General features: G+C 34.6%; 1 protein-coding gene across 1 annotated transcript; it reads left to right on the forward strand.

Moving 5' to 3' along the window:
* The first annotated feature begins 11,586 nt into the window (after nt 1-11,586).
* On the forward strand, nt 11,587-12,528 carry LOC103610699 (olfactory receptor 5D18). Its single transcript, XM_008594810.1, has one exon. The coding sequence runs from the start codon at nt 11,587-11,589 to the stop codon at nt 12,526-12,528; it is 942 nt and encodes a 313-aa protein (XP_008593032.1).
* Nucleotides 12,529-14,998: the final 2,470 nt, after the last annotated feature.

Below are 14,998 nucleotides of genomic sequence, written 5' to 3' on the forward strand. Positions count from 1 at the left end.
ACTTCTTTGTTAATGTTTATATAAATGACTAAACAAACACAAATATATGGTAACAAACACCCTTGTAGTTAAAGTAGAAATTGAATAGGAAACTAACAATGCCGAATTTAAAATAACTTGTAAAATTTCTATTATTAAAACAGTGTCATACTGGGACAAATAGACAGCCAAATAGGAAAAAATAAAATTATGCATCTATCTTTTCTCATACAGCAGAGCAGTGTTCTAAAAGCATGTTTAAAGTTAAGTTTGCATGTGTATAAAACACTTCTTTGCAAAAATAACAGAAAAGAAAATAAAATGACAAATGAAAATTTGAGGGACAGTCGCTACTTATGTCACAATTAGTAGAGGTGAAAATGACAGTCCTTTGGAAAAATATAAATAGGATATAATTTTATAGTATAGTAAAAAGAATACAAATAGTCTTTAAGCCTATCGAGAATTTTGCAAAGTGATAATAATAGAAACACTAATGAAAACTTCCTTGAATTATCATTTCTCACTTATCAGAGTGGCAGAAATCTGCAAGTTAAATAACACAGCTTGTAAGTGAATCTGTGGGGAAACAAGCATTTTTATACATTTGGAGCAGGAATGTAACAAGTTACAACACCGACTGTAGGAGGTTAGAAGTACTAGTGTCATTACATATGCGTTTATCTCCTTTCAAAGCTTTCACAGTTCCAGGAATCTATCCCAAAGGTAGGGTAGGAAAAAATAACAAACAACAGATGCTTAAGCTTTATTTATAATAACAACAGACTATATAAAGTGTAGTATGAAGGTGGTTGAATAAACTATAGGTCAAACCATATAAGTATACAACTGCAAAAATGGAAAAAGGAAGGTTTTTATATATTGCTATTCATTATCCCTCAGAATATTCTAAAGTGAATGAAGAACAGATTTAGGAGACCTTTTTATACTATGATCAAATGCATGAAAGAAGAGAAAAAACTGAAATGAAAATTAAAGAAAGTAGGAAGAAATTAAATAGTACATAAAATTAATAATAATAATAAAATAATTATTTAATTGTCGTTAAAACTAAGGTTGTTAGTATATGAAAAAAGTTAAAGTTATGAAGTAATAGAAGGTACACTTTTTTTCATCTTCATTAGAATTAGCAATTTAGATTGAAATAATATTTTTGTCTGACATTAGTATGAATAAAAATTATAGCTCAGTAGCAATAAACATTTATATCCTCCAAATTTCCCGTAATTTATTTATTTATTTACTTACTTACTTATTATTTATTTTTTTACTAATAATTTTATCAATAAAGTATATCACAAAGGCATTTTGTGCAGTCTTTTTACCCCTCTTTTGGATAACCTTTTTTCTGGGCATAAGAGAAATCTCTCTCCCCATACCCTTTTGGGGATCATCCTTCTCTTTTGGCTCCAGCTTAGTCCAACAACCTCAGGTCTGTGCTCCAGCGAGTCAGATGTGTTTGTGAGCAGGACAGCATTTCTGTGCTCTGCTCTGGCCAAGGTTTTCCTCCACATTGACACAGGGTCACCCCAACTGTTAGCCCCCCTAACCTCATGCAGGGTAAAAAGACAGTTTGTCTCCCTTAAATCCTAAGGCAGAACACCATAATGAAGACTATCTCAAGATAAGGAAGCAGCAGAAGGCAAAAGAATGCTTACTGTTAGACGTGGAGGCTGAACTTTTCTTGTAGCTCTTCAGAACTGTACTTTAAAAAATATAAAAACATGACACCTTGAAGAATAGCCATAAATAAAAATGGCTAATAATAGCATGGATTGGGGAGGATGGGGAGCAACTGGGACTTTCATATGTTGCTGGTGGGAGTGTCAAATTGTACAACCTCCTACCTCCTTGGCAGTTTCTAATAAAGTTAAACATCACTTAATAATTATATGACTCAGCATTTCTACTCCTAGAAAATTAAATAAATGCATATGTCCACAGAAAGATTTGTACGAAAATGTTCATGACAGCTTTATCCACAATAACTGAAACTGGGAACAACCCAAATATCCATCCACAGAATATCCATGGTCCATTTGCCCAGGAGAATAGATTTAAAAAAAAAAATAGTAGTATATTCACACCACAGAAAATCACTTAGTAATAGTAATGGAAAAACTATGTTAATGCAGCAACATAGATAAATTGCAAAACCATACTGTTTAGTGAAAGAAGACAGACTCAAGATTACATAGTGTATGATTCCATTATATGAATTTCAAGAACAGGTAAAACCAATCTATGGTGATAAAAAGCCAACACAGTAGTTGCTCTTGGTGGGGGTCATGGTTGATCTGAATGTCATATAAAGAAATTTTCTAGGGTGATGAGAATGCTCAATGTCTTGATCTGCGTGTCAATTTTAAAGGGGTGTATGTATTCCAAATATATTGGACTGTATAATTAAAATCTGTGCCTTGACCGAATGCTAATTAAAACTCAATACTGTTAGCATGAAAAGTAATGAGCAACTACTTCTAAAATAGTTAATAAATATAGAGCACAAACATTAACATATAAGTAATTAAAAAGTTCATGTGTTAATGTAAAGAGTGATAGAGAGACAGTGGGAAATACTTGAAAACCAGGAGAGAAAATTTTACAACTTATCAAAATATGTGAACTAACATTTTTTTATTAATATTAGTATTTTCTTTCCTTCCTTCTTTCTCTCTTAGCTCCCACTTACGAGTGAGTACATATGGAATTTATTCCCCTGTGCTTTGCTTATTTCACTCAACTTAAATTTCTCCAAGCTCAACCATATTGTTGCAAATGGGAGAATTTCATTCTTTTTTATGGCAGAATAGTATTCCATGGTGTATATNATTCCCCTGTGCTTTGCTTATTTCACTCAACTTAAATTTCTCCAAGCTCAACCATATTGTTGCAAATGGGAGAATTTCATTCTTTTTTATGGCAGAATAGTATTCCATGGTGTATATATAACACATTTTTCTTATCCAATCATCCATTAGGTCAGTTCCATATCTTACTTATTATAAACAGAACAGCAATTAACATGTTGGACTTACAGAGGGAGAGAGCATATCTAGAGATACAAGGTGGACTGTGGGAAAGGGAAATGTGGAGGGAGGTCAGGGATAATTGTGTGGTTAACATGGGGTAAAATTGCAATTTGTGGTAATGACCATGCTGCCAATATGGATCTGGCCATCATATCTTGGGCACAAGTGTTGACAATCAGTTTTGTATTTCATGAATATTCATAACCAATAAAAATGTACTATGCATAAATAAAAAAATTTAAAAACAAATAAATAAGTAAAAATGTCAAAACAAAAAAATTATTATGTTTTGTACATTCTATAAATTTGTTGCAGAGCTGTTGGGAGGTAGGGAGAGAAGGGAAAGGTGAAGGGAATGGGATGCAACAAGGAGGAAGGAGGAGGAGTGGGATTTAGGCCTGTATCATCTGCCTCATTCCCATAGGGGAGACAAGGGGACTTGTAGCTGTGTCTTAGTCATGGCTGGGCTGGGTACAGATGTCAGGGGGTGTGGTAAAAGCCCTCACCACCCACTACCTCAGCTCAGGAACCCAGGGCCCTTCCTGCTGTGTCTTGGTGGTCATCACTGGGACGGTTGCACGTGTGGGGGGCATGGCTGAGACCCTTGACAGCCCAACACCCTGGTTCAGGAAAGCTCAGGGTGTTTCCTGCAGTGACTCAGTGGTTGTTGCTGGGCTTGTTTCATCTTTGGGGGATGTGGCCAAAGCCTGAGGCCCCCAACCTCAGGACTGGTTGTGGGTGTCAGGGTGCATGGCTGAGGTCTGCTGTTCTCCCCTCTTTCTGGCTTGGTAACCCAGGGGACTTCCACTCCTTCTAGGTGTCATAGGTGTTCTTTGGTGAAATGAGACCTTTACTAGTTAATATCAAACTTTGTCTCCGGTTGTGGGTACTTTGTTTTTACTTTCAGTTCTGTTTTGGATTATTTGCTGTTCCCACCACTTAAACTTTGCACTAGAACTAATTTGTTGCCCTTTGCTTACTTCTAAAATGAGGGAACTTCCTGTTGGGACCAGTACTAGAGGTCTGTAGTTGAGCTAATTTCCTGCTTTGTGGCTGATTCCCTGGGGAAGGCTTTTTGTGCAGCTGAGGTTTTAACGGTTGACTTTATAGTTACTTCCATGTCTAGTTAGATCCAGTGCACCTGGATTGTGTAGAAACTCTAGTCTGGTCCTGAGGCTTCTCAGCAAATTTCACCCCATGCAATCCTATATTCCTGCCCAGTCTCCTCTGAGTGGTTCTATACTGATTGCTGGGCATATCAGCTGTCCTTGCTGTGTGGCAGGGTTCTCCCAATGGGCTTGTATCTCCCACTGCCTGTGCTCCAAACATTTCCCATGGGATGGCCTGTTTTCCGGTCCCTGGTAATGACTCACTGTCCTCTGAGTGGCTCCTTTTTTTAATTTGTTGTGGTTCCTTACTCCTGTGTGGGTCCATGGGAAACCTATTAGTGGTCTTGCTGGCCTTGGGGTCGCCAAGGCCCTCTTCTCCCTTGCTACCTCCAAGCAACTTCAGTGGAATTGCACAGCTGTGGTTTTTGCCAGCTTTAGCCTGGAAGCGGCCGGGATTCAAAATGGTTGGAGTGTTTTGTTTTTTTTTTCTTTCTCTCATATTGGTTTCTCCTGTCTTCTTGTGCTCCATAGGTCTCCTCCTTTTCCCCTGAACACTAGAAGCCACATCTTGGTTGTCGTTGCCTTTTTATAGTTGTACATTTGTTGATTTGTGGGAGAGAGTGATGCTGTGGACCATCTATTTCTCCATCCTGACCAGAAGTCCTCTCCAAATTTCCTTTAAAGGAAAACCTTATTTCCTCCAAGCAGATACAGGGCTACTTGTAGAAACAGCTAATATGAGGTTTAGAATAGAAAATATACAAAATGAGTCTTGAGTAGTTTAAAATTTACAAAACCTAGAATACTATCAACACCAAGTCAAATCACCATGAATACACCTCAGAAGCAATTTGGAGTAGCTTCCACTGATTAATGATTAAAAATATTTAACATAACAATGAATATAGACTGTAATTATTTTAAAGGCATCAAATATGTTTATATGTAGATTATATAAAATAAAATAGAATAAACCATTGTCTGAAATGAAAACTTAGTTGGCTCTTTACTCAATAGTATGAACATTGTAAATTAAGGGAACAAATATTTGTTTTATCTTGCCTCTATAAATTGTATTTTAGGGTCTCCTAAACATAATGAGAGGAAGTTCTGAATAAATAAAAGCAGGAAAAAGAATGTAATTAGAAAATCACAATTTTAGAACTTCTGTTTTTAAAAAAATGGCTCAAGGTGATGATTTAGGTTGGTATTAAAATCACTGAGTGAAAACTTGGTGTAATTTTAAAACAAAGTAACCAATCTTTTGAGTGAGGAGTTTGATCCATTTACATTTAGTGTTGCTATTAAATTGTGTTGTCTTCCTCGTGCCATTTATCAGTTTTTTTCAGTTGCTTTAAATATCTTTTGTTCCTTTTTTTACATTATATTGTTTGTCTTCCATGTTTGTTATATTTTTGTGGTGGTAAGATATAGTTTCTCTCTCTTTCTCACTTGCATTTTTGTTCTATCAGTTTTTTTTCTTGCATATTCATGATAGTGATCATCTTTTTTTTTTTTTTTTTAATTCAGATGCAGGACTCACAGAAGGACACTTTTTTAGGGCTGGTCATGTGGTGGTATGCTACCAGTTCTTATTGGTCTGGGAAATACACTATTTCTACTTCATTTCTGAAAGATGGGCTTCCTGGGTACAGTATTCTTTGCTAGCAGTTTCTTTCTTTAGTATATTCAGCATATTGTTCCATTCTCTTCTGGCCTATGGAGTTTTAGTTCAGATGTCAGAGGTTAATCAGATTGATACTCGCTTATAAGTAATTTGATACTTTTTTATCACTGTTTTTATAATTCTCTCTTCATATTTGAGCTTTGTCAATTTGACTATGCTGTGTCTCAGAGAGGACATTTTTGGATTGAATCTGTGTGTTGATCTTTGAGCCTCCTGGATGTGCATGGCCCTATCTTTCTCTGTACCTGGGAAGTTTTCTACTACTATTTCACTGAAAAGGTTTTTAATATATTTTTTTTTCCTTTCTCCTCCCCTTCTGGAGCACCCATGATTCAGAGGTAGAATTTCCATATGATCTAGCAATTCCACTCCATAGTATACATTCAGAAATTGAAATCATGTAAAAGTGATAACTGTACTCACATGTTTCTTGCAGTTCAATAGCCAAGAGTTGGAACCAACCTAGATTCCAATAAATGCATGGCTTAATATGGAAAATGGGGTGTATATATATATATATATGTAATGAATACTACTCAGCCACAAAAAAAAGGAAATTCTGCCATTTGCTACAACATCGATGAATTTAGAGAAAATAATTTTAAATGAAATAAGACTCTCACAGAAAGAGAAATACAATATTTCCTCACTTTTAAGTGAGATTTAAAAATAGTGAAGCAACAAAGACAGAACAATCATAATAATTCATGGAATTCTTGAAAGAAAAGAACTGAACATACTCCATCAGAGGTGCAAAAGAAAGATAAGGTGTTATACTTAGAAATTGGTAAAGTGCCACAAAATGATGATTACATTGTTTCATGTTGAATGTACTAATTATCCTGATTTGAAAATTACATATTACACAGAGGTATAGACATTCAAAGCTGTGCCCCCCCAGGTATGTACAATCAATTATGCTTCAATCAATCAATCAATCAAAAAGTAATCAAGCCAACACTACCTGAATCTGAACATCATAATTAAAATCACTAAAAGATGAAAACCCAGTTAACATGCACCTCCCAAATGAATGAAACTGACAGCAGCTTGAAACTCCTAGGTAGAATCCTCATCTAAAAGAAACTCAGAAAAAAAAAAAAAAAAGAAAGAAAGAAAGTAATAGAATGAACCTGAACGTATAAACATTTTTGATCTGGACATTAGCTTAAAAAAATTGGTGCAGAAACAAGTAAATTGACACCAAATGAAGAAATAAGCTGAATACAGTGCATGCAGCATTCCACAAGTGGTCCGTTTCTTCCTGAAAAAATTACCTGAACACACAAACACAAGCTCTCACACAGAAAACTGTTACATAATAAAAGAAACTTAACTATGACAACCAAATTTGTTTGACTCTTGATTCAAACAAACAGGAAAAAAGATGTTTTTGAGACAATTTAGGAAATTTAAGCATGGACTGGGTATTAAATAATAATTAAGAATACATTATTTTTGTCAGGTTCAAATTTGGCATGGGTGTTTAGTCAAATGTTCATTTTACAAATGTTTGCACTAATTTTACAAGCTATTAGTGAGAGTTGTCTTAGAAAGTTGATTGATAGATAAATGCAATATACTTAAAATATGACCATGTTTACAATCGTACAGGTTTACAATTACATTGGTAAAACTTTCCTTATTTTATCACCCCAGGTTATTATTGCAGACCTAAAATTTTATTATCTGTCAGTAATTTCTCAGTGAAAGCTTTCTACAGAGCACTCTACCACTGCCATTCTCATGCCACTATTGTTCTGAGAAATACCAACGTAGTGGCTTAAATACATCTTTAAAGTATAGGCACAGATATACCAAAGCAGGTTTCCTTCTTTAATTTCTATCATAAGTAATGCCATCCTACAATATAAACGTTATATTTTTGCAAAGAGCTTTGGAAAGTGCAGAACATCACGACATACTGCAGAGCTGCTGGGATGCATTCAAAAGCGACCATCTATTTGAAAATAAGTTTTATTTACTCTAACCTTTTCACCAAGCTCAACACACTTTTCCCACTTACTTGAATAGCTAATTGTCTCACTTCACAATGGGCCATGCTCATATAGCACCTAATTGTGGCTTTGCCTGATGTTCCTACTTAAAATGCAACCCCCAGTGTTATCTTTGGCATCTATCATGACTGGCAAACCATTTCATATTTATTTGATTTCTAATCCTCCTTTAAATATAAACCTGATGGACAAAGAGACATTCTTTTCCTGTCCCCCATTACCTAAGATAATAACGGCCTCAGACTAGCCTGTCATAAATATTTGTTTAATGAAAAATGAATAAATGTATGAATCATTACATATTGTTATTACGTACTCAACTTCCTTTCTCTGGTTCCTGTACCAGAAAGTAATGTTAACAAAATAGAAGCTATTTTAATTCTGATTAATGAATACATAATCTTCGAACAGTTCTTGCTGGATGATGCTTATTAATACAGAAATAAACATCCTTTGAACAAAGATATTTAATGTTATTAATTTCTGTATTATTCACATATCAATAGCCTAACCTTGGATATAGTTGGTTTGGACACATGTTTACTTAATGAACAAATGTGATAAAACTTTGGTGAAGCTACTTTTAAGATTTTATAAAGAAAAATATTTGAGATATTGATTTCCATTTACAAGTTATTTCACCACTATTTACTTGATTTTGAAAATTAAATATTTCTATTGTTGTGAGCCTAAATACGTATAGGAAATCCAGTAGATTGAAGATTTGATTATTTTTTACTTTTGATGTCTACTTTTTAATTTTAATTGACAAATTACAATTGTACATATTTACTGTAAATTATCACTTCTTATTAAAGTATACAGACCTCCTTTGTCTTTGCAATCTATCATCACTCTGCTCTTTAACTTTCAAAAGTTCTGGTAGATTTGAATCAATTCCCAGCTTCCTGGAGAGTCATATTTGTCATTCAAAAAAAAATTCATGTTATACTTACTTTGTGCTAGTTACTGATCAGGGAGTTTGGAACATATCACGGATTAAAACAATGAAAAATACCTGCTTTCCTGAAACTTTCTTTCTAGGAGAGGGAACTAACTATATAAAATACAATGCATTGAATAAAGATTTAAAAAATGTTTTAATCATGTTAATTATTTAACCACTAAAGTTGGGTAGCAGGGCAGCCCTTACAATACCATAGTGAGTTCAGGGAAGATTTCACCAAAAAGAAGCATTTGGGAAAAAACATAAAGTAAAGAATCCCAGTTAGAGAAGGCACTTCTAGAAAGAACATAAGGAATAGTAATGAGGTCAGAATAGGAAAGAGTAGGGAAAAAGAGTGAGATGTGTACAGAGATTTAACAGGGATTAGATAATTCATCCTTTAAATGTTTACTTTTTGAATACATTTGCCTTAACTCTCAATGAGTCATGATGATGACCTGAAAGCTGGATCTTCACCCTTCTTCAGTATGTTCAGTGTGTGTGATATGGAGGAAGAGGGTTATGCCTGGAAAATAGCCACTCAATATATATTTCACAATGATGATTCTTAAATTCACATATATTTTTATAAGCGTAGGAGGTTGTGGTAGTGATCAGATGTCTGGTGAATGTGACTTTAAAATATAAATTGTTTTATGTGAAATAACCTTAATGCTGCTATATATATATATATACATATATATATATTTTTTTTTCTTCAGGGATGCAGGTATTTGAGAATTACATCAGATAAAAGTGATTAATTTTAAGTGTTTATTTGTGACCTCAAGAGAATGGGGCAATAGGTAGTCTCTAGGGTTCATATCTCCAAGGTGGTAACTATAGATTTAAGAACGCACACATAACTCTCAATGAGGAGAGGCCCTCCATTTTCCATCAGCAGGTTTGTGTTAAGATTCTAAAGACAGAAAGATATTAATTTCCATCTAGAGAACAAATTGGGAGGAAGGAATCTTACCTTTTAGAGCTGTACTTTGAGAAATATAATTGAGTGTGTAAGGAACAGAAACTGCACTTTTTCTAAGAACTCTGTATTAGACAGCCTGGCTTAGCTAAGCTTCTCAATAACAGTCCCAGGAAAACAGGTACCCAAGGTGGGGAAATAGATGAGCTCTGAGAAGTTTGGGAGTGTGTATTTTCTTATGTCTGTTAATTTTTGGAGAAATAGTCAGGATAGAATATATGGGAATATAAGTAAAAAGAAATAAACAAGGACTGAATAGACTCTACAGTAAAAAATAAATAAATAAAAGAGACCAGCTTTAGTGAAGACTATAAAACAGGAAACAACTGACCCCTGAGAGCAGTAATAACAACCAAGTTGGAACAAACAAACATAAAAACTACAGGGTAAATTTCAGCAATCATATTTTCCAGACTCAAAGATATAGAAAATTTTAGTTCACTGTTATGACAGCATTTGGGACATAAGATCCATTAAAATAAATTTAACATTAGCTTAAATTTTTTTTAAAAAGTGAAATGTTCGATTAAGGAAAAAAATCATACTCATGAGTACAGGAAAAGGTAGGGTGACTGCATATTATCTGACATCTTTAAGGACAGACCATCTGGAAACTATTTCTTGGGCTGTGTGCTGAGAGATAATCTTGTCAGAAATGACAGAACAAGAGATTCTTCGTATGGTAGAATCTGAGAGGTGTTAGACACCAATTAGCAAAATATAATGATTCCTTGTTGTTGTCTTCTCATGAGATGTCTCCTTAGTGCCATACTACCTCAAGTTTTAATCCTTCTCCTTTACAGGTAACAGGGGCAGAATGAATAACGTAGGTAACTAGAAGGGAGAGAGAAGATAGAGACCTAGGCAAAGGAAGTTTCTAGGTCAGAGTCTTTCTATATTTAGTTATTCCAGGGTGAGAAAGTTTTCCTAAATTCTGTTCTTGTGAGTTTCATATTGATGCTGCTTTCTTGTATATCTCTGTGGCATAAATCCTGCCATTGGAATATTTCCCATAGATTTAGAGTGTCTTCTTGGCTCACGAATTGGAAGTATGATTATTAATAAAGAAACAGGATCAGGGTTTGGTGTAGAGGAATAGATGCATGGCTAGGAATCTGAGGATCCCAGCACCAGTCATAGATGTGTAGATTGGTCTTTATCTGCATTTTATTCATCCTCTAGCAATGAGGATTAAACTCAGTCAATGGAGAAGCATATGGAAAAAAATAAATTATGACATATTTTGATATCACATTCACTGGGTCCGTCAGACAAACAAAGATGCTACAAATCACTACATGAAATTAACAATTGAGACACATATGTTCAGTGTTAGAGCTGTTGATATTTAATGTCACCGTGAAAATATATGTTGTAAAAATCAATTTATTTAGAAATTTCTGATTTTTATAATCACAGGGTTGATATAATCAGTCACCCTATTATCATAGGGAAACATTTTATGAAATTATAAAGTTTAAGGAATGTCAAAAGTACCATGTAAAGATTTGATTTAAAATGACCTTAAAAGTTTTGACCTCATATTACCATATTTGTAAATATTAAAAACTATGAGAACATTTAATTCAATGATTGTATTTTTTTTCCTTAGAAAGTTTACCAGTGGGTAGAATCCTCTAAAACTTTAGGCATTTAGCATATCTTGGATAATAAACATGTAAATTCTGAAAGACATTGGGCTTCATATTCCAGGCTTGGTGAGGGTGGTCAACCAAGCTTCCTATTTCCATAGTTTCCTTAATATTTCTCTTTTCAGGACTAACTCTTAGATTTGGACAAACAGAAACCATGTTGTTGTCAGATGGAAATAAAAGTGGAGCCACATTTATGCTCTTGGGCTTCTCAGATTCCCCGCAACTCCAAGTCCCTCTCTTCTTGATTTTTCTGGTCATCTACAGTGTCACTGTTGTAGGAAATCTTGGGATGATCATAATCATCAAAATTAACCCCAAACTGCACACCCCCATGTACTTTTTCCTCAGCCACCTCTCCTTTGTGGATTTCTGCTATTCCTCTACCATTGCCCCCAAGACTCTGGTGAACCTAGTGGTAAAAGACAGAACCATTTCATTTTTAGGATGTGTAGTACAATACTTTTTCTTTTGTACCTTTGCGGTGGCTGAATCTGTGTTATTAGCTGTGATGGCGTATGACCGCTTTGTGGCCATTTGTTATCCTCTGCTCTACACAGTTGCCATGTCCCAGAAACTCTGTGCCATGCTGGTGGTGGGTTCATATGCGTGGGGAGTGGCATGTTCCTTGATACTCACGTGCTCTGCTTTAGAATTATCTTTTCATGGCTTCAACACAATCAACCACTTTTTCTGTGAGTTTTCTTCACTGCTGTCCCTCTCTTGCTCTGACACTTTTATCAACCAGTTGCTTCTTTTCATTTTTGCCACCTTTAATGTGATAAGCACACTGCTCATCATCCTCACGTCTTATGTGTCCATTGTTGTCACCATTCTCAAGATGCGCTCAGCCAGTGGGTGCCGCAAAGCCTTCTCCACCTGTGCCTCCCACCTGACCGCCATCACCATCTTCCATGGGACCATCCTCTTCCTCTACTGTGTGCCCAACTCCAAAAACTCTAGACACACAGTCAAAGTGGCCTCTGTGTTTTACACAGTGGTGATCCCCATGTTGAATCCCCTGATCTACAGTCTGAGAAATAAGGATGTCAAGGTTACAGTCAGCAAGATAATGGACACTAAAGTCTTTTCTTATTGAGCATATTTTCAGTGGAGTGTGTGCCCAACATATAAATAAAGTGTGTCAATAAAGGTTCATTTTAAATATATCTTTTAAGGTAAAAGAGTTAATATTGTTCCGTGAAACAAAAATGGATTTTGGTTTTGAGAGAATAAATTTGTCTCTTGCTTGCTGGAAAAGACTAGCAATCTCTCATCTTTTATATTTTGTCTATGAAATTGGGACATCAAGGGTTAGCCAATAATCATATTGTGAAGGTTAAAACTTAATATCTTATCATGTTGTACACATTATAATAGAACTCAATAAACATTAATTTCACCCCCTTTCTTAGAAGTCACCTATGTTAGACTAGGCTGTTACTAAACATATGTGTCTCTTTATCATGAAAATACAAACAGAAGTTAAGATAAGACATAGTCCTTGCCTTTAAGAATGCAAAACCGACTGTTGATAATGGGAAATAAAGTAAGTGTCCATTGGGTAAGGCTAGAAATAGTAAGTACCATAAAGAGTAGGAAAGAAGATAAAGTTTAAATCCTTTAATGGACAGAATATAATAAGTTCCATAGAGAGGAGGAGAAAAGATAAAGTTCAAATCCTTTAATGGATATTGGAAGGATATCTTCATAAAATAGGTTTTGTTTGAACATGGCCTTTTATATATTTATATTTTTTCCTTTCTGTTATTTTCATTTATATATTTATTTTACCTCTAGAACGTACTCACTTATTGTTTGTTTAAATAAAGTCATTAAGGCCTGGGAGTTTTAACTTTTTTTTCTTTTTCACTACCACTAGCATATGATAAGTTTTCTTATTTCTTTTTTATTAAATGGTTAGAAGACTAAATACTGGTGTGTTAATTATATGCATATTGTCATTCATACATAAATTATTTTTTATTTTTTATTTTTATTTTGTCAATATACAATGTAGTTAGTTATTGTGTCCCATCACCAAAACCTCCCTCCCTCCTCCCTCTCCCCCCTCCCACCCAGATGTGTCCCCTCCATTTTCTCGTTGTAAGAGCTTCAAAAAAAAAAGTTGAGGTTGTTAAATCTTCCTCTCCCCCCCCCGTTTTTTTTTGGTTGTTGTTGTTGATGTTGCTGTTGCTGTTTGTTTGTTTTTGTGTGAGTGTGTGTGAGAGTGTGTGTATGTGTGTGTGTGTGTCCCCCGTTTTTTTTGGTTGTTGTTGTTGATGTTGCTGTTGCTGTTTGTTTTTGTGTGAGTGTGTGTGAGAGTGTGTGTATGTGTGTGTGTGTGTGTATGTATGTGTGTGAATTGATTCATTCACCTTTAGCTCCCTCCAATAAGTGAAAACATGTGGTATTTCTTTTTCACTGCCTGACTCGTTTCATCAAGTGCCTTCAGGAATTGTGAATTTGCTGAGTCATAGGGACGTAGATCTCATTCTTTATTTCTGTAGGTTATGTCTTTGGTTCAATAAAATGGTATATTCAAAGCAAATAAATCATTAATAAAATTGTGTAAAGTAATTCATTTTAAATAATAATACATTTTTGATGTAATATGGCTTCAGAAGACATGCTAGTGCTAATTATATAAAGTAATATATTTATTTCTGTCTCATATGGAAATTAGAAACAGAAATAAAAAAAACACAGGGATTTGAAAAATAGAAACACCCCCTTTTTAAAGATATTTTCACTTATTTTCTGTGAGGTTTCTGATCAAGCACTCTTTATATTTACACTGGGTATTAATGATTTTCATAATGATTTACAATACATTCCAAAATTTAAAAATATTAATTCCTAAGAATAAGATTTAAAAAATAATATGGTAATGCCAATTGATGCTGTGTATTATGCAAACAATTTAAAAAGTAGTATATATTTTGTATGTATTCATACCCCAATTTTTGGCAACTTACAGAATAAATGCAGTGAAACTAAATACTAACTTATTGTATATTTCATGTAAAATTTACATTATTATTAACTTAAAATTGGATTTGCTAAATTTATTGATTTTTATCTGTTTTGCTTATATTTTTTAAATATATGAATGAATGCTCATAAAGTAGTTGTTGAACTCCAAATCCCAAAGTATATAACAACGTTCACAATATTATTTATTGAGAATTTTTTCCTTCCCTCCTGAAATGTAATATTTCATCAACGTATAAGCATTCCTAAATAAATTGTGTTGTTAACATTCATCTTTCAAGACCCTGTGCGGTGAAAATGGACACAGAATGGTCAGGCTTCCTCACCTCCTATCCGTCTTAGCATGACTCAGCATGTCTGGTGTAAATACTTTATGTAAGAGTGGTATAACTGCATGTGTGCCCATGTGTTCCTTGATTATCTGACTCTAGTATAAAAAGACAATGGCTCTAGTCCACTGGGGGCTGAGCGCACACCAAAATAAAGCATGTCGACCTTGCCAATGGCTCCCAGAATCTTTTTCCAACTACCTAGCTCCTGACATGCCCAGGACATGTTGAAGGGTTTTTGACCCA

Source organism: Galeopterus variegatus, unplaced genomic scaffold (genome assembly GCF_000696425.1).
Source record: "Galeopterus variegatus unplaced genomic scaffold, G_variegatus-3.0.2 Scaffold11631, whole genome shotgun sequence".
In the NCBI taxonomy this organism is placed as follows: domain Eukaryota; kingdom Metazoa; phylum Chordata; class Mammalia; order Dermoptera; family Cynocephalidae; genus Galeopterus; species Galeopterus variegatus.

Bases quoted from the DNA above. Each gene is read 5' to 3' on its own strand.
- LOC103610699 (XM_008594810.1), top strand. From the start codon at position 11,587: ATGTTGTTGTCAGATGGAAATAAAAGTGGAGCCACATTTATGCTCTTG.